Source organism: Cyprinodon tularosa, unplaced genomic scaffold (genome assembly GCF_016077235.1).
Source record: "Cyprinodon tularosa strain WSP-4 unplaced genomic scaffold, ASM1607723v1 ctg1136, whole genome shotgun sequence".
Taxonomy (NCBI): Eukaryota; Metazoa; Chordata; class Actinopteri; order Cyprinodontiformes; family Cyprinodontidae; genus Cyprinodon; species Cyprinodon tularosa.
The window spans coordinates 65443-84854 of NW_024037933.1; the positions used below are offsets into that span (position 1 = coordinate 65443).

Here is a 19412-nt window from a genome sequence, read left to right on the forward strand (position 1 = left end):
CTTATATAGCGCCTTTATTCAAGTTAGGAGACCTGACCAAAGCGCTTTACACTACATTCATTCACCCATTCACACACACACTCACACACTGATGGTGGCAAGCTACATTGTAGCCACAGCTGCCCTGGGGCTCACTGACAGAAGCGAGGCTGCCGTACACTGGCACCACCGGGCCCTCTGACCACCATCAGTAGACAATGCAGGTGAAGTGTCTTGCCCAAGGACACAACGACAATGAAAGTCGGAGTCGGGGCTTGAACCGTCAACCCTTCGATTACAGGGCAAACTCCTACATCCAACGCCACTGTCGCCCTGTCGTACTATCACAATTTAAATCTTTATTTATGGTACTACTCAGGGCTATGCTCTTCTTTTGCATTGTTTAATTTAATTAAAATCTTTGTTTTGCATTTGTGTATGTGTGGCTGCCCTGACCACTATGATGCTGTAAATGTTCAATACCATTTTCCACGTTCCTCTTTAAATATGTGGAGTTCTGCAAATGGTTACTCTAACTTGTTTTGTATACATTTCAATAAACAAGCATTGATTCCTAAAGTTTTATCACATTTTCTTGAAATCAGTTGGTAGATTAATACATTTATTTGAAATTACAGTTGCATTTTATCTGTACATTTCTCTACAATTACACAAAAACTTCAATGTGAAAAGGACTGTCTAACATTTAATTATATGCAAATCCAAATGTTACCTGTGCTTTAAAAATGTAACAGCCAAAACTAAGCTTTTTAAGTAATAATTATTAATGCACAAATCAAGCAACTTCATCTGTTCTGAATGATTCTTTGGACACTTTCAACTGTGGCCATGTAAATGTCCATTCCATAGCAATCAGAAGGAGCAGTGAGATCTATTGCTCTTTTGAGGTTCTCCATCTCCAGTTCACTCAGAGGTGTCTGGAAAACTGGTACAATGACACCTGGGCTCTGACCATCATGGATTCCACTGGACTCCCACTCAATGTCTGGCAAGTGCAACTCCTACAGCAAAAAAAAAAAAAAAATACTGTTAAGTTAACATTGGGCTGCTTAATCCTTGAGTCCTACTCCAATGAACATTTATCTGACAGTCCACTATTGTTTTACACTAAAGTCACAAAACAGAATGGGTTAATTGTAATTAAAAAAATTAGACTGAGTACCAACACTGAACAGTGTCACAAACAAGTTAGGCATCTCACGTACATGAGGGACATCAGGGTCTGGAACAGGACACTGCATTTGTCCCAATTCCCACATTTGGTTAGGTGACAAGTTCTGTTCTGATTTTAGTGGATGGTTGTCCCATCCATCACTGAACACATCAAGGGACAACTGGAGTCTTGGGATGAAGACATAATGGCAGCTGAACAAGTGTAGTTCATTTGACAGGTCAAGATATCCTTCATCTTCCAAAGTGTGGAGAACAGTGTAGAAGACATGAGTCACTGCCATGTAAACATCTCTCCAAAGTCTTTCAATCCTGAGAAAAAGGCAGACTTTTTGAAAAGATTTTTTTGCACAAGCTGTTTTAATATATAGTTTAAATGAACAATGCAGAACTTTACAATGTAACATTAAATGTTAAATAAACAAAATATATGTTGCTACCCTGGTTATATAAGGCAGGAAGACATTACAGGACAATTAGGCCAATATTCATCCCGATATCCCCCTTACGATCAAAGCCAGCAAAGGTAAGATTGTTGGATATTTGCAAACATTGTGTCTGATCTTCCTGTGGCGTGAGGCGATTTAAGAGTGATTTCTTTTTTTTTTACACAGTCTGATTCGCTTGGAAGGAGATTGTAGATAAAAACATGTTTGTGTGTGTGACCCAAACATGAACTGTCCAAAAGTTTTGGGAAAGCAAAAACAGTTCTCTTACAGAGACATCACGTGTAGGCTAACAGAACAGCAGCCAATGACGATGTGACAGCTAACAGCTGACTAAGAGTTGAGCTATGGAAAAGGAAGTTAACAAACAAAAAAGAAAAGAGCCACAGCCCTGCTCTCCAAGCTAGCTAATGCTTGTGGTCATTTTTATCCACCTTCATCTGTCGCCATCACCCCACATCCCTGCTGTTCTCATGACTTCCTAGACAATATTTTTCTTTATATGACTTCACCCAGAAAGTAAGAGTAAGTCTCCCATGTTTGTATACATTCTCGTCACTCAAGTGTCGTTTGACTAAGCCAGATTTTGAATATCAACAGTGAATAACCCGATTCTCCGCAGAAGAATCAGTGTGGGGTATTGCCTTAGTGCAAATCCCACTCTATATGATCAGAAGAGAGATCTTGTGAAGGTTCTAGGAATTCTTTATTATACCTGGCTTAAGCCTGTTTGTCTTGAACCTTTCAAGAAGCTTTTGGTAAAATCTGCATTTTCACTTTTTAATCATGTAACACTTTTGCTACAGCAAATGTGTTTCAAGTGAAAGGAGCACTAAAAGTAAAATGTACAATTTTCAGTGCTGCCTTGCTCCTTGTAAGTGCTGTGCTATAATTTCTGGTGGAGAGTTAGTAGGCACTCTAATAAACATTTTGGTCCACTTCCCCATTGTAATCCTGCAATAACGCAAAAATGTTGCTTCTTTTTTAACTTTTCCTTTGTTTGGACAGGTTAGCTCCATTGAACAGTCTCCTTTTCGAGGCTAACCCACTTCCTAGCATACATTTTTGGATGATGGGGGAAACTTGAGTACCCAAAGTAAATCCACACAAACTCCACACAGAAAGGTCATGTACCAGGTGGGAATTTCATCCTTTTTACTGTGGATTAGCAGTGTGAAGCACTGTGACCCCATGAAGCTGTATGTTGATGCAAATGGAATGGAATCTGGTTGAGAAATGCAGTAATACTGATTATGTTATTATGAGTCAGATTTCCCACTTTTTAACTATTATCTTCCCATTATAAACCTATATGTAATATACCTGTATTGGCATCAAACAAATAATACAATTATATTATAGATAGGTCTAAAACATAAGAAAATATAATTTTAAAACCGTTGAAAACAAAAACAAATATTTTTCTTCTAATAAAAACCCAACATCAAACACTGCATGATTAGGTATCATAATAGCAGTGGGATAAAAAAAAAGCAGAGTCTGCCCACAAACATTGAGTGCTTGTAATTTCATGGCACTGTTACTAGTGTGCCAGATAATTTGCTTTTCCTTTCTACCTGAATAATACATTCTATGTAAGTGTACGTCCTTTATGCACAATGTGTGTACAAAATTTAAACAGTGCTTAAGAGCTAAAAAACAATCTAAAACAAATTATTCTACCTTTGGTTGTGCACACTTTTCCCAGAAATGAAACTCCCAATTCCAGTACCACGTACTGAGAACATGAGGCGTGCCACACCAACATTCTCAACTCCGTGATCAGCTCTCACTCTGAAAAATATATAAGATGGATACAAGCAAATTTGATGAACTTTACAGGAACAAAGGCTATTTCAGGTCATTGAGAGTTCAAGTCTTAGCTCTTAATAAACTTTGTAAAAGTCCAGTTAGTGTATATAGTGACCTAACTGGTCTTTGGTCAGTTCGATGCACATGTTGACATAATTATATGAACTAAAGCTAAAGCACATGTTACCATTTGATTGACCTTGGTTAAAAGTGTGCTTCAGTAATAAATAAAATCCTGAGATGCTGACACACACCAGTAGCCAGTTAAATAGCAGGTTACATTGGCAAATCCATTGTACCTTAGTGGGAAGCCATATTTTTCTACAAACTCTTGGAAAAAGTCCAGGTTTGTGGATGACTTGTTGTTATTGGCAGCCCGAAGGTACATTATCTGAAAAACATCATTTAAAAAAAGCATATCTTAAAACACATCTCTGGCTGCTTCTAAAATCATGTCTGTATTCACTACTTCTTGATGTATAGATGGGTAAAAGGCAATACAATTTGATTTCTGAGTAGTCGCAGTGTTGTTTTAAGAATATGAGCATTTTGAGTGTAAACTCAATAAACTGAAATATGAAAAGTTGAACTTATTTAGGTAACTCAGTTAAAAAAAAAGACTACACAGAGATATATTTCAAGTGATTTATTTAATTGCGATGATGATTTGAACGTACAGCTAATGAAAACTCGAAATTCATATATCCCAGAATAATGTAATATTACTTAAGACCAATAAAAAAATATTATTCTTTTAAAAGAGAAAGGATGGTGTGGCAAAATGACATTTAGTCTGTAGCTTAAACCAGGAATTGGTACTCAAAAGTACCAATTCCTGGTTTAAGGACTGTGGTATCCCTGTGATTGATTAGTCAGCAAGCTCATCGAAACTAAACCCCATAGAGAATATATAAAGGATCTATACAGTGTTGAGAAGAGGAAGATGCAAGACACCAGACCAACAACAATGAGAAACAACACAGAAGAGCAGAATACAGCCATCTGAGCAACCTGGACTTCATTAACAGCTCAGCAGAGCCACAGACTGATTGCCTACATGCCTTGCCATCCTTTATGTAAAGTTTTTAAATTTGTATCACGTAAGTATAAATTATCACAATGACAACAAATACTTGAAATATGTAAGTGTGTGTGTACGTGTGTGAAGTTTTGATATGTTATATATCCAAACCACCTTAAGACTGCTAACTAATTACTTTGTATCAACACAATGTACATTTTTGCTTTTATAAAATACACTGTTACAGTTGATTCTGAAATAGTGACCAGAAATAAGTGTCATTACCACAGAACGTACAACCTTGTGCAATAAGTAACTGATAGTTTATTACCAAATAAACCATTGAATATATATATAAGGTTTATGTAATGGCTACAGAATAATTGATTGAGAATGTAACTGATAAGACTAATCTTTTAGCTATATAGACTGAATATAAGAAACAGTACACTATATGGAGTAAAATGATCAATTTAGAAGAAGCTATACAGAATAGTTATTAGTATATAATCAGAATCTAAGAAGTGATAAGAAACATAAGATTATAGGTTTACCACAATACTTGCATGTAATTCATACAAAAACCTACCTTCCTGGAATACCCATCTATGCCACCAAAAATAACAATGTTATATCTGTTGAGAGATAGATTATAAAAGGATCAAGGTTAAAGTTGAGTTTTTTTTTAACTTTAAAGGAATAGTACACCCAAAACATGATTAGCCTTCATTTTCTACTCACCCCCATGCTGAACAAAACTCTGGAGTACTTTTTTGATATCTCAAATGCATCTGGAGATCTGGGAGGCTTCTTGCTGTCTGCTGACATTCAAATAATGGAGGTCTATGGCGCCCGAGACAGAAAGGTCCACAAAAGTCCACAAAAACGTGTCAATATTCCTCCATACTGCTCGTCCAATGTAATCCAAGTGTCCTGAGTGGGTAGCGTCCATAATTTACTCGAAACAAAGTCATTTAGAACGTTTTAGAGCCTAAACAGTAGTGTATAGGATTTCCTAATAGCGCTCCCATGCGCGCTCACGATTCTACGGAAGCCGGCAGACCAAACCAGCGCATTCAGCTCGGCAAAGAACTCATGCTCTTCCTCAACACTGAAGTCCTCAGACATTTGTCTTTCGTTGTTTCTTTCTTTGCACAGGTAAATAGCACATTTCTTCTTCTACGCTTGCATTATCGGCAGAGCAGACGCTGAATGCGCACTTTCTTCCGGTTTGGTCTGCCGGCTTCCGTAGAATCGTGAGCGCGCATGGGGGCGCTATTAGGAAATCCTATACACTACTGTTTAGGCTCTAAAACGTTCTAAATGACTTCGTTTCGAGTAAATTCTGGATACTACCCACTCAGGACACTTGGATTACATTGGACGATCAGTATGGAGGAATATTGACATGTTTTTGTGGACTTTTGTGGACCTTTCTGTCTCGGGCGCCATAGACCTCCATTATTTGAATGTCAGCAGACAGCAAGAAGCCTCCCAGATCTCCAGATGCATTTGAGATATCAAAAAAGTACTCCAGAGTTTTGTTCAGCATGGGGGTGAGTAGAAAATGAAGGCTAATCATGTTTTGGGTGTACTATTCCTTTAATGTTTTATAACTGTATATGCATAGGATCTTTCTTACCTTATCAGTTTGTGGTTGGTGTCAATATGGACAAGAGACCTTGGGCAGGGCACAGAATATTTGCGTCTTACAACACATCCCATGGATGTCAGTCTTTTCAGCACACCTATGGTGTCCACTCGGTGCATTGCAGCCCTTACTCGTTCCCACTGAACCAGGCAACCCCTGGATTTAAGGGCCCCTTTCATCATTCGGTAACCACAGTGTGGCATTGTCAACTTTATGTCTGCCACCATGGAATCCAACTCATCGTCTGTCATTTGACTATACAGTGAGGTCACTGACATGTTGTTTTCAGCCAGTCTTCTTTGGATTGTATGTTTTGACACTCCTAACAAGCTTGCAATAGTTGTAACAGATAAGGGTATTCCAAGAAGATACTGAAGGTACTCTTGGCTAAAATTAATCTTGGGACATCCAGCGTGACCTGTGCCCATTTGGACTACAGGATTTGATTGGAGATTTTCGGCATACTGCTTTTCATTCCTGATCAAACTACACAGTTCAGAGAGCATGTCCATTATACACACTGGAATGTTGATGTAACTTGAAATGGCACTGCAGAAGACAAGGTCCTGAGTGCACACGAATTCCATGCGGTCCAAATCTAATGGTCTGTGGTTTAAAATATGCAGCAGTCGAGAATGTAGCCTCTCAAGAATGTTGCGGCGTAGTAACACCTGTCAAACAGAAAAGATCTGACGTTAGTTGACATACAAATATTTTCCAGTATAAAATCTGAAAAAATCTGAGAACTCCAAGACATACTAATGCATGGTAAACTGTTAATATGAGAATACATTTAAGGTCCTTACTAATACAGAAAAGATAATATTTCTTCATTAAAATTTATTTATTCATCAGCTAACTGTACAGCTAATGAAACATGGTAATTATTAACACAGTCTTTTCCTATGTAGGACTTGGGCCTGCTGTCCTGCAAGTTTGAGGTAGATTGACACTGCAGGCCTCAGTGCTCAAATCCAATTTAATTCTCTATTGTGATTTTTGTTTCGATTGTTCACATTACATTTTCAATGCAGACTGCCTTGTGTAGATATCACGCAACTGACTAGCAGCAACTATGACTGAGATTGTGAAATAATGTCAGATTTAGAATAGAATAACTTTCTTAAGATACAATGCATCACAAAGAACCCTGGGCCAACATTGGAAAACGCTGTAATTGTTGTATTTTCAGTTGCAACGTATGTATATGCATGTCATAAGTTACATAAGGTCACTTAATAATTACACCAAATTCACGAAGGATGTCATATAGTCATACATGTTGGTGCCTTATCCTCTTGAAAAAGCAAGAGTGATAGAGCTGACAACTAGTAGCAAACAGTCATTGCATTAGCATCACTAATTACCTAAATTAGCCTATCCATGACAACTTCACATTTGTATTCCATTATAAATATGCTAAATTTTTTTTCTTTGTTGTTTTAAACTAAAGTCGCGTACCCATGGATTATTTATAGCCTCAAACGTCCGATCCATCTCGCTGTTAGCAGCCATCTTTCCTTGTCACGGCCCTCTTCTTCTTCTTCTTCTTCTTCTTCTTCTTCTTCTTCTTCTTCTTCTTCTTCTTCTTCTTCTTCTTCTTCTTCTTCTTCTTCTTCTTCTTCTTCTTCTTCTTCTTCTTCTTCTTCTTCTTCTTCTTATTCTTCTTCTTCTTCTTCTGCTTCTGTTTTATGGCGGTTGGCAAGCAACTTTATGATGTGCATTACCGCCATCTACTTCAGTGGAGTGTGGATCGGGATGCTATGTATTTTCCCACTGAAAAATAAAAATAAATATTAACAATATTTACATAAATGAACGTATATCCTTTCTATCAATTTCGTTTTTTTCAAGATTGTTTATCAAATTACAAAAATAATCATAAGTAGATTTTTTTCTCCAAAATATCTTGTATATTTAACTGTAATTTATTTTCTTGTAACCAACTTAATAATTCCCTTCTCTCCATAGAATATTTATAACAAAACAACAAAACATGCTCCACCGTCTCCCCTTGATAACAAAAACCACAACCTCCTGTTCCCATTCTAAAAAAGTTTCCATTAAACCCCGTGTTTCCGAAACTTAATCTAGATATAACCTCTTTTTTATTCCTTTCCGTTCTCCTCATTGCACCAATTTTCCTTTGAATACTATAAAGCCACCTTCCAGTTCTATGCTCTTCCCACAGCTTCTGCCATCTTTCCGTAACCTAATAGATTAAATTGTTTCCTTACTGAATGGTATCAATATATCATCCTTGTCACGTCAAGTCCCGCAGCGGAGGAAAAAAAAAAAGGTAGAGGCTGTCTGTGAGCCTGTGAGCCTGCGAGCCTGCGGTCAGGGCAGCATGTGAGCCTGCGAGCCTGCGCAAGGGGTTGCAAATCGCGAAAATACACATACAAATCCTTCTACGCATTTGTGCATCTCACGCGGCAGAAGAGTAGCAAAAATCACGTGTGTAAAGAGAGCCAACCGAAAAACCGCTTGACTTGTAACCAATGATTTGTCTGTATTTCTGGGTCTTGAAGCGAAAATAATTCAGACACAAGTGTCTCTGTGTGTGCTTACAGATTGATCTACACATTTGCAAGTCTCAGTACACATTTGCAGATCTGAATACAGATTTGTGGATTTTTTTACACATTTGCAAATCTCAGTACACATTTGCAGATCTGAATACAGATTTGTGGATTTTTTACACATTTGCAAATCTCAGTACACATTTGCAGATCTGAATACAGATTTGTGGATTTTTTACACATTTGCAAAACGGATTACACACAAGTAGTTTTACACATTTGCAGATTGTTGTACAGACATACAAATCTCCTCACATATTTACAGATTTATTTACACATTTTCAAATCCCACTGCACACGCACAAATTGAGATACAGACACACAACTCTCCACACACATTTGCAAATAATAAAGCTACCATTTTGGCCCCATAGATCTTCTGGGTGTGCAAGTAGGGTGGCCAGATGTCCGGCTTTAGGGCGGACAGTCCGGATTTTCATTGCACTGTCCGGCGTCCGGCGCTGCACCCAGCCAGACGTGTATTTGTCCTCCTTAACCCCCAGATTCCACATACTCCGTCAGCGCTCCGCCCCGCTCACGTACGGAGTACTTGTCTGTCATGTAAATCAATGAGAGCTGTTCCACATCCTCCGCTCGTCACCGCCCACGTACGTCTTCTCCGTCCTTCACCGTCAAAATACGGAGCTGAGCTATTTTTTGCTCCCCTCCGGTCCGTCCAGATCAAGACCCGCTATTGCAATCGCACCAAACAGAAAAAAGAATGTAGAGAAGACCCGGTTTGTCAAATTAAATTATAGTAAAAACAGATCGGTATCTAGAAATTAGAGCATAGTTTGTATATATTCCCAAAAACTAAGAGCAGTTAATTAAATAATTGGATGCAGACTATTGGTGCTTCAACAGACCAGGAAGAAGTTGTGAGATTCTAGAGTGAATCTCACAACTTTAAAAGAAAATTCTTATTGCAGGAATGGATGAAGAGATGATGAGTTTGGAAGCAGAGAATAAACAGAGTTCATACAAACTATGTATGATCCTAGTAGTTATCCCTGTTACAAAAATCCACAACAGAAAGAAAATATTTGAGCAGAAACTGAACATCTGCTGGATGATGATGGGGATTTTTTTAATATGTCAGATTAAATTAAGCGTTCACAGGTTTTATACAGGAATGAGGAGCTCTAATTTAATGCTCTTTTAATGCTATTAGAAATTATTTTAATGCCATCAACAAGTATCATGTACACAAGTTATTAGTTTACATGAAATAAGGAGCTGTAAGCACAGTTCCATGACTCAAGTTTATATATATATATATATATAGATATAGATATGGATAGATAGAGAACATGGTGAAATCATCTTTACTCTCGACAGGCTGCAGCCATGTCATGAATTCCTCTTTTCCAGCCACTTTTTGCAGTTTGCATCGTCCTATTCTCTAGCTCTTTCTCGAGCTTCTTTTCCAAACAACTGCTTTATGATCAATTGCAGCAGTTCTGCGCAAATTAATCGTGTTAAAAAATGGTCACTTTTTAAACACCACAATGTATTAAATAAATACAAATGCTGGGAACCAATTCCTTTTTACATTTCTTTAATATTTTGTTCTATTCAGCTACACAAGCATCCTCTTTAAACTACTAAGAATTGTGCTATAAATGTGACTTTACCCGATTCTTATGTACACCTTAGTAATTTATTGATATGCCGCACAATGTCCTCCTTTTTGGTGCTATAGAAATGGCCACCCTATGTGCAAGATGCAAGTATCTCTATAGGACTTTACATAGATGACTTGGAACTGTGTAATCCTTTGGGATCTTAAAGAAAAATCCATAAAATTACAGCTGTTTATTGGATTTTGTTGAATATACCAAGCAAGTTTAGTTCTACTCTCCCCCTCATTCAACTGGCTTGTCTTGGAAAAACTGTCGATGTCAGACAATTTGGGTATGATGCCTTTCTTTATCCTTTGATTAAGGATCTTGGATTTCTTGAAAAGTCAGGAGTGTATATTGAGGCCCTAGATACGTTTTTAAAGGGAACCGTGTTCGTGTCTGTGCTGATAACCTTGGTGCACATAGCTTAGCAGGTTTTCAGGAAGCTTTCAATGTTGAAAAATTTTGCAGATTTTGTTGCATCAGTCGAGACCAAATTGGAAATTGTGAGCCAAGGAACTTTCCACTAAGAACTGTGGCACAGCATGATTCTTTTGTGGAACAACTCAAGTTGAGTGATAAGCCTATGCCATGTGTGAATTTCAATTCAATTCAATTCAGTTTATTTATATAGCGCCAAATTCACAACACATGTCATCTCAAGGCACTTTACAGTTCAACCAGATCATACAGTCAAATTGATACAAAGTTTTCTATCTAAGGAAAACCAGTTGATTGCATTGACTCAAATACAATCCCCCACACTAAGCATGCTTGTAGCGACAGTGGAGAGGAAAAACTCCCTTTTAACAGGAAGAAACCTCCAGCAGAACCAGGCTCAGTGTGAGCGGCCATCTGCCGAGGCCGACTGGGGTTCAAGGAGACAGAAGCAGAGATACAAAAAGCAGCTGTAAAAGGCGGCCCCGTCCAGGAAACACACAGCCAGGCAGACGAGCTCCAAGGCAGCTCCCATGCCAGAGGACGAAGAGAGCACATCCACTCAGTCACGGTCAGAGAAACAGGACCACACTGGAAAAAAGGCCGATCTCCAAAATCTATAAACAAGGGTGTTGATAGAAGCAGCACAGCTGATGTTTCTTTCCAGGATGACGTCACAGCCAAACAGGAACAGACGAGGCAAAGCTACTCTGAGGAAAAGCAGAGAGAGCAGAAGGTTAGAGATTGAACTAACAGATTCTGCAGAATAGGAGAACAGAGAGAGAATGAAGCAGAATGATGAAATGGGGGTCCCTATGTCCTCCAAAAGTCTAAGCCTATAGCAGCATAACTATAGAGATAGCTCAGGATAACCTGAGCCACCCTAACTATAAGCTTTATCAAAAAGGAAAGTTTTAAGCCTAGCCTTAAAAGTAGACAGGGTGTCTGCCTCACGGACTAAAACTGGTAGTTGGTTCCACAGGAGAGGAGCCTGATAACTAAAAGATCTGCCTCCCATTCTACTTTTAGAAATTCTAGGAACCACTAGTAAACCTGCAGATTGAGAGCGAAGTGCTCTGTTAGGAACATAAGGAACAATCATATCTCTGATATAAGATGGAGCTTGGCCATTTAAGGCTTTATATGTGAGAAGGAGGATTTTAAATTCTATTCTTGATTTAACAGGAAGCCAATGAAGAGAAGCCAGGATAGGCGAGATATGATCTCTCTTTTTAATTTTCATTAGAACTCTGGCTGCAGCATTTTGGATCAGCTGAAGGCTTTTAACTACAGTTTGTGGACTTCCTGATAGTAAAGAATTACAATAGCCCAGCCTTGAAGTAACAAATGCATGGACTAGTTTCTCAGCATCACCCCTGGACAGGATATTTCTAATTTTTGCAATGTTCCTCAGATGAAAGAAGGAAATTCTAGAAACCTCTTTGATATGGGATTTAAATGACAGGTCCTGATCAAAAATAACACCAAGATTTTTTACTTTATTATCTGAAATCAGTTTAATCCCATCCAAATGAAGTGACTGGCTAATCAGTTTCTTTTTCAGAGACTCTGGTCCAAAGACTATAACTTCTGTTTTGTCTGCATTCAGAAGCAGAAAGTTAAGAGTCATCCAGGTTTTTATGTCTTCAAGACATGCCTGTAATCTATGTAATGGGTTAGCTTCATCTGGATTTATAGACAGATATAGCTGGGTATCATCAGCATAACAGTGGAAATTAATCCCATGCTGTCTAATAATTCTACCAATTGGGAGCATGTATAAAGTAAAGAGAATTGGTCCTAGCACTGATCCCTGTGGTACTCCACAGGTATGGAGTTAAAACATCCTGTGCTTTAAGTAAGTTGTCTTTTTTCCACCCAGGTTACTGGATTTCCCCCTGATCTTTTGCATGATCTATTTAAAGGTGTTGTCGCAGTGGAGTTATGTTTGTGTTTAAAAGAATTGATTAGAAAAAGTTTCATTACATTTGATGGACTGAATAACCGCAATAATTCCTTACAAATTCTCTGATTCGGTCAACAAGCCACAGCCAATTACAAAGGCAAGCCTGGCATCTGGAAAGGTAAACGGTAACGGACATGAAAACTGGGCACTTTTACGTTTGCTGCCTCTTTTGATCGGGAACTATATACCTGAGCAAGAGCCGTCATGGGAAATTTTAATGGACCTTAAAGAGATTGTGGAGATTTCAGTGTCTACTACGTTATCAGAGGGAACATTATGTTACTTAGGGAATAAATTGTCTGACCATCAACAGTTACTCACTGGCACTTTTCCTGATTTTAAGTTGAAACCAAAGCATCACTTCATTGATCACTATGTGCATCTCACACGTTGCTTTGGGCCATTAGTGGATCTGTGGACGTTTAGGTTTGAATCTAAGCATAGTTTTTTCAAACAGGCAATCAATGATGCTCACTGTTTTAAGAATGTACTACTCACCCTTTCCACTAAGCATCAACAGCTCATGGCATATCTTCTTGACACACAGCAGTTGTTCATGCCAAAATTGCATGTTGGTAGTGTAGATAGAGTGAAAATATCATCTTTAGATGAAAAGCTCAGGACAGTACTAGAAAAGAAGTACCCAAATGAAGATGATGTGTCTCTTGCCAAAGAAGTACATTTATATGGGACCCAGTATGTGAGGGACATGATAGTGTCTGCAGGTGAATGCAGTGGACTGCCAGAGTTCTTTAGAATACTACACATATTGTTGGACAAGTCATGGAAAGTATATTTTGTCACCGCAAGGTTATCATCTTGGTACATGGAACATTATCGTTCTTACCAACTCATTGAGAACTGTTACTCAGATTTAGAGATTCTGGATCCAGAGACTTTGAACGATTACCACCCATTGGCTGCAAGTTGCTAGAACTTTGATGGTGACCCCAAGGACACCTTTCTGTTTGTATGTTTTGATAATTTTATCATGTGTTGATGACTTTTTAAGTGTTCAAGATACAAGTCATGGTCAAAAGTATTAGCACCCCTCCAGATGTGTTGGTTTTCGAGCAAAACTTTTGAAGGTGTTTTTTATGGAATAACCAAACTAAGATAATTTCAATAGGTCAACAAAACTGTAATAACAATTGGTTGACTCAAATTCAACACAATATATCACCAAAATGCTGTGGGAAGTGAATGCTGCATGGTCAAAAGTATTAGCTCTCTCAATTTTGTCTTTGCAGTGTCTTTTGCCGTGATAAAAGCAGACTTTTCATTGTTAAAATCTACAGCTAAGGCTATGTGTTGTCAGACGTCAGCTGTGGTAGTGGTAGTATAAGCCCACTTCTAAAGGATAATAACCTCAATTCTACTTGAAGAAAACCTCATACTGTGTATATAAACCAACAGAGATGTATAGTGAATAAACCAGAGATTTTTGTCCATTAGAAATGGGCTTATATTTCTCAGGGGTGCTACCACAGCTGATGTCTGACTACCCATAATGTTAGCACTGGATTTTAACAATGAAAAGTCTGCAAAAGACACTTGTTGTGGTACATGCCAATACTTTTAACTGTGCAGTATTCACTTCCCGTAGTATTTCGGTGATATTTTGTGTACATTTTGGGAAACCAATTGTTTCAGTTGAATTGAGCTATGCTATTTTTTTATCAAAAAACCTTCAAAAGTGTGCAAATTGAGCTTAAAAACCAACAGTTCCAATACTTTTGGCCATGATTGTATGTTTCAGTTTGAAGAGTCATGCAAATATCTGTTCTTCTTTTGTCCTTACAGGCTTTGTTGCTTCTGGTCCACATAAATCCCAAACTCGTCCGTAAGATTCGGCTGACCAAAGCTCCTGAAACTATAGAGGAACTATACGATGAACTGCGTCAAAAACTTGAACTTGTGGGTGAATACTGTATACAGTATGAAGACTTCGACTTTGGCCAGGCAGTTTGCAACCTGATTGACATAGCAGACTTACCTTCAGAAAAGGCTGTCTTGCATATTCTGTGGAGCAATGAGAACCTGTCATCACCACCACCTCCAACACCAACTTGGTCGTCCTCCATCTCTTCCCTTGACACAGCCAGCATTGGATCTCCAGACTCAATCCACAGCTTATCTTCAGTTGTGTGGACATATAGGAGGAACGTTTCACAGTGGCCCACTCCGTTCCCGATACCAGAATTCTCATATGATGTTGAACTGATACTCCGCAAGGGGAATGAAATGTTAGGGAAGAGTTTACATGTAACCAGAGATGTGAAAACAGAGATTCTGGATAAGTTGGCACAAGAAATATTTAATGTGAAAGCCTACCCTGACAAGCATGAGTTTGAGTCTGTTGCTGCTGAACTTGTCAACAAACATCCCTGCCTCAAAGAGCCTGGTGGTGGTACTGGATATGCGGGATGGACAATCAGCATAAAGTACAAGATGGGGAACTACAGAACAAAACTACGTCAAGCTGGTTGTAATGAGGTTGGTATCAACAGGAGAACAAGAAGGGAGGTGGTGGATGATCATGGTGTCAACAGGCGAAGAAGAGATGACGATGGGGATGATGATCCAGAGGGAAGGTTTTCCTTGAAAAAACCAAAGCGAGGTGAGGTCAACCATGTACCAGATCATCCTGAAAGCTACACTCGGGATGACTTGGAAGACCTGAGGTCTTCCCTGGTTGAAGCCATGAACAAGAAAAACAAGGACATGGAGTTCATCAGCCAGAACATGGACATCACATTCTCCTTTAGGAGAATGGAGATTGTAGAGATGGAACCCATGGTCTCAGAAGTTCTGGAGAGGTGGCCTGGTCTATTTCTTGAAGAACAGGTAAGGCATCTTTTTTTTCTTGAATTTGATGCATTTGTTTACATTTGTGTTATGGCTTTTCCATTATAGTATCATGGCTGAGAGTTTGTAGTCTTAATTATAATAATGAAATCACACAATCATCTTGTTGTATTTGTATTGCATTTTGTTTCATTCAGATTTGTCAAGAGTTCATTCGTGTGACCACCAAGGACCTGATGGGAACATTTAAAACTGCCCTTGAGATGTTCACCCCTCGTCTGCTGAAACTGTATCGTGCCAGGAATGGCGCCTTTAGTCGAGAGATGGAAACCCTTTTGGAAATGCTTGACAAACAGGTTGTTATATTGACTACAATGCCTTTTGTTCAGTTTGTCCACTAATATTTAAACCATTAATCAAGAAGAATTATTTTGCATTAGCTACATTGGTGAGAGAGTTCCATGTTGATTGACTATTTGATATATTAATATTTAAAGGATACGTTCACTGTGTTGCCTTTTGAACCCCTTTTCTCGGTTGATGAAATATTGTGTTTGACACAGAAATTTTGAGTTTTGGTCAAGCCTCGAGCTTTTGGCTGATTAAGCCATGAAGCCATGCCATGTTTCAGGATGGCTAGCTGCGGGCATTCACAAACCTGTCCTTAAATCAACCCAAACATTTGTTTTCAAAGACGTGCAACTCACCGAGCAGTTAGTGGTGTTCGTTGAGGGTTCGTCAAACACTCTGTTTCATCCAAGACAACCGAGAAAGTGGGCTCAAAATGCAAAATAGTCAACTTATCCTTAAAAGAAAAAAAAGAAACACTAACAAACCAACAAATCCTGCAACTATTTTATCTGCCTAAGTGCGCAATTGTAGATATGGGAATACAAATGGAAAACGTACAAGCACATGTGAACATGCGCAAGTGTATTTCACAGAGCTAAACAAAAGTATTTATTTATCTTCCAAAACAGACATCCGACATCACAAGTCATCACAGACAGACAGCTGTGGAAGGTCTTCCCATATTTCTACGGGAGAATACTGAGAAGCTTTTCTGTAGATGCCTGGTGAGTGCAGCTTGGAAGACCTTCAGTTTTTAGGAATGTGTTATATAGCAAAGAGGCCATACAAAAATAGACATCTACGGAAGAGGATTAGGGCCACTGAAAAAAAAAAAAAAGTTCACAGATATTTTTTTTATTCTATTTCAGTATAGTATGGGAAAAAAGTCAGAATTCTGACTTTAATCTCAGAATTCTAACTTTAATTTCAGAATTCTGACTTTTTTTCTCAGAATTCTGACTTTTCTCTCAGAATTCTGAGATTAAAGTCAGAATTCTGAGAAAAAAGTCAGAATTCTGAGAATTCCGCCGTGGTGAACCTGGAGGTGACATCACACTCTATTGACTACCGTATTTTCACGACCATAAGGCGCACCGTACTAAAAGGCGCAGTCTCAGTTATGTGTGCCATTTCTGTATTTAACACACACATAAGGCGCACCGGACTATAGGGCGCGGGTTTTATATACCAGTACATGTCCTCTACTACGTTTAAATACCTCTACTGCGTATTTAAAAATAGAGCGGGAGCAAAACTGAGTATGATTGTGCTTTATTCATGTATTTATTCTAAAGTATTAATCAAACCTGGGAGATGGCCGTGAGACAGACACATCGCTGATGACAGAGCACTGTGATCACTCCTCTGAAACAGTTTATTGACGCATAAATTAACTTAAAATCCTGAAACCTGCCGACAGAATATGTTAGCTTTTATTACCGGTATCCTGGTGCCTGATTATTTAGATGAAAAACACCTGTCAGCCGCCGCGGTGAACCCAGAGGCGACCCGGCCAGAGGCTGCTGTTGAAGGGATTCCTACTGTCTGCGCACCGCTGGTATGTGGGGGTCTGAGCGCCTCCCACATTAATAGTATAGGCAGGATGATAATCTGGATGAACTGACTGCAATGATTAAGTTTTCAGGTGGACTTTCTCACTTAAAAACATATTAAAACTACTTTATTCCCACTGATCACTGCAAATATAGCTGCAAAATTTAGATTATTTAGATGAAAAACACCTGCCAGCCGCCGCGGTGAACCTGGAGGTGACCTGGCCCAGAGGCTGCTGTTGAATTATTTTTCAGGTAAAAAAATAGAGCGGGAGCAAAACTGAGTATGTTTGTGCTTTATTTATGTATTTATTACAAAGTATTAATCGAATCCATCAAAGTCATCATCCTCTGTTTCTGACTTAAACAGCTGCGCTAAATCAGACATGCCGGTTTCCCCTTCTTCGCTGTCAAGAGTCACTTTCCGTGCAGGGCGGCTCCTTGGAAATGATGCCGGCTTTTGCGAAAGCTCGAACAACAGTGCCAGCAGACACGTTACCCCAAGCATCTACAATCCATCCGCAAACTGTGGCGTAACTTGCCCGCAGCTGCCTTCCACTTTTCGTGAAACTGTGGTCTCTGTCGGTCATCCATCGCTCCCACGCCGCTTGCAGCCTTACTTTGAACGGCCGGTTCACACCGATGTCGAGCGGTTGAAGTTCCTTTGTCAGACCTCCCGGGATAACGGTGAGCACAGCGTTTATTTGATTCACCTTTTTTTCACATCAGCTGTGAGATGGGCACGCATGGAGTCACAAATTAACAGCGATGGTAATGCGTGGAAAAAAAACACCTGGTCTCCTCACATACACCTGCCTCAGCCACGCTTTCATCATCTCCTCATCCATCCAGGCCTTTCATTTGCCTTAATATCATATGTCATCAGAGCGATGTGTCTCTCTCACGGCCAGCTCCCAGGTTTGATTAATACTTTGTATTAAATACACCTTGCAGCTATATTTGCTGTGATCAGTGGGAATAAAGTAGTTTTAATATGTTTTTAAGTGGGAAAATCCACCTGAAAACTGGATAATAAAAGGGAACATTCTGTCGGCAGGTTAAGTTAATTTAGGCGTCAATAAACTGTTTCAGAGGAGCGATCACAGCGCTCTGTATATGTGTATCATCAGCGATGTGTCTGTCTCGCTGTAAGCTCCCATATCAGCTTCTCTGATTGGTTGATGCGGCGCGTCCAGCAGCAAAACTTCAATTTTTCAAGATGCTTATATACGCCCCCGACGCGCCTGCTGCTCAAAACGCGCTGCAGGACCTTTTGCTGCGCCTATACGCATATACACTTTGCACGTAAACCTGCTGCTTCTGCTGCACCTGCTGCGTCCGGTTCACACCGATGTTGAGCATCGGCATGCATGGAGTCACAGATTAACAGCAATGGTGATGAGTGGAAAAAAAACCCCTGGTCTCCTTACATTCAGCCACTTTTTCATCATCTCCTCAATGAGGTAGTCTCAAAAGTCCACAGTAACAACACACATAGGGCGCACCACACCAAAGGGCGCGCCGCACATTTTGAGGGGGAAAAAAAAGTTTATATGCGCCTTATAGTCGTGAAAATATGGTAGTTTTCTACACAACATTATTTTAGTGGTGTTTTTGTTTTTTCAGGCCACTGATGCAGGTGACGAGCAGACAAAAGGCATCAAGATCAGTGTCCTCACAGTGCTTGATGATGATGACGCAGTCATTACTATTGCCCTCGTGTTGGAGGAAACCATTGTCCTCAAAGACATCCCAGACATCCCGACTGCACTTGCATTTCTTTTTGGCCTGCTGCATGCCCTCAGAGTTTCCAAAAGCCAGCAGGTATACTTTTGAAACTATCCTGCACATTTTCATGGAAATGTCCACCAATTGCTCACAGCGTGTCCGGAGCTTCAAGACCAAGCTGTTAGACCAGTGATTCATTTTCCATGGGGAAGATTTCTTTTATGTCTTCATTTATTTTGTTTGGATATTTTGTAAGTCTTCACA

The 19412-nt window shown here is 39.3% G+C and overlaps 1 protein-coding gene across 2 annotated transcripts; it reads right to left on the reverse strand.

The window, feature by feature from the left end:
* Positions 1-580: 580 nt before the first annotated feature.
* On the reverse strand, positions 581-8361 carry LOC119795404. Of its 2 annotated transcripts, XM_038303402.1 has the most exons (8): positions 8338-8359; positions 7562-7876; positions 6092-6771; positions 5039-5084; positions 3728-3819; positions 3300-3410; positions 1206-1482; positions 581-1001 (listed from the first exon to the last, which is right to left on the reverse strand). In XM_038303402.1, exons 2-8 carry the CDS (start codon positions 7613-7615, stop codon positions 786-788), a joined length of 1476 nt encoding a protein of 491 aa, XP_038159330.1. In that variant the 5' UTR covers positions 7616-7876; positions 8338-8359; the 3' UTR covers positions 581-785. The 2 variants fall into 2 exon arrangements, with proteins under 2 accessions (XP_038159330.1, XP_038159339.1); XM_038303411.1 differs by lacking the exon at positions 1206-1482 and having other exon boundaries at positions 8338-8361.
* Positions 8362-19412: the final 11051 nt, after the last annotated feature.

Bases quoted from the DNA above. Each gene is read 5' to 3' on its own strand.
- LOC119795404 (XM_038303402.1), bottom strand. From the start codon at position 7,615: ATGGCTGCTAACAGCGAGATGGATCGGACGTTTGAGGCTATAAATAAT. The intron at 6,772-7,561 runs GTACGCGACTTT...TCTGTTTGACAG, and splicing joins AGGCTATAAATAATCCATGG to GTGTTACTACGCCGCAACAT. The intron at 1,483-3,299 runs GTAGAATAATTT...CCTTTTTCTCAG, and splicing joins AAAAGTGTGCACAACCAAAG to GATTGAAAGACTTTGGAGAG.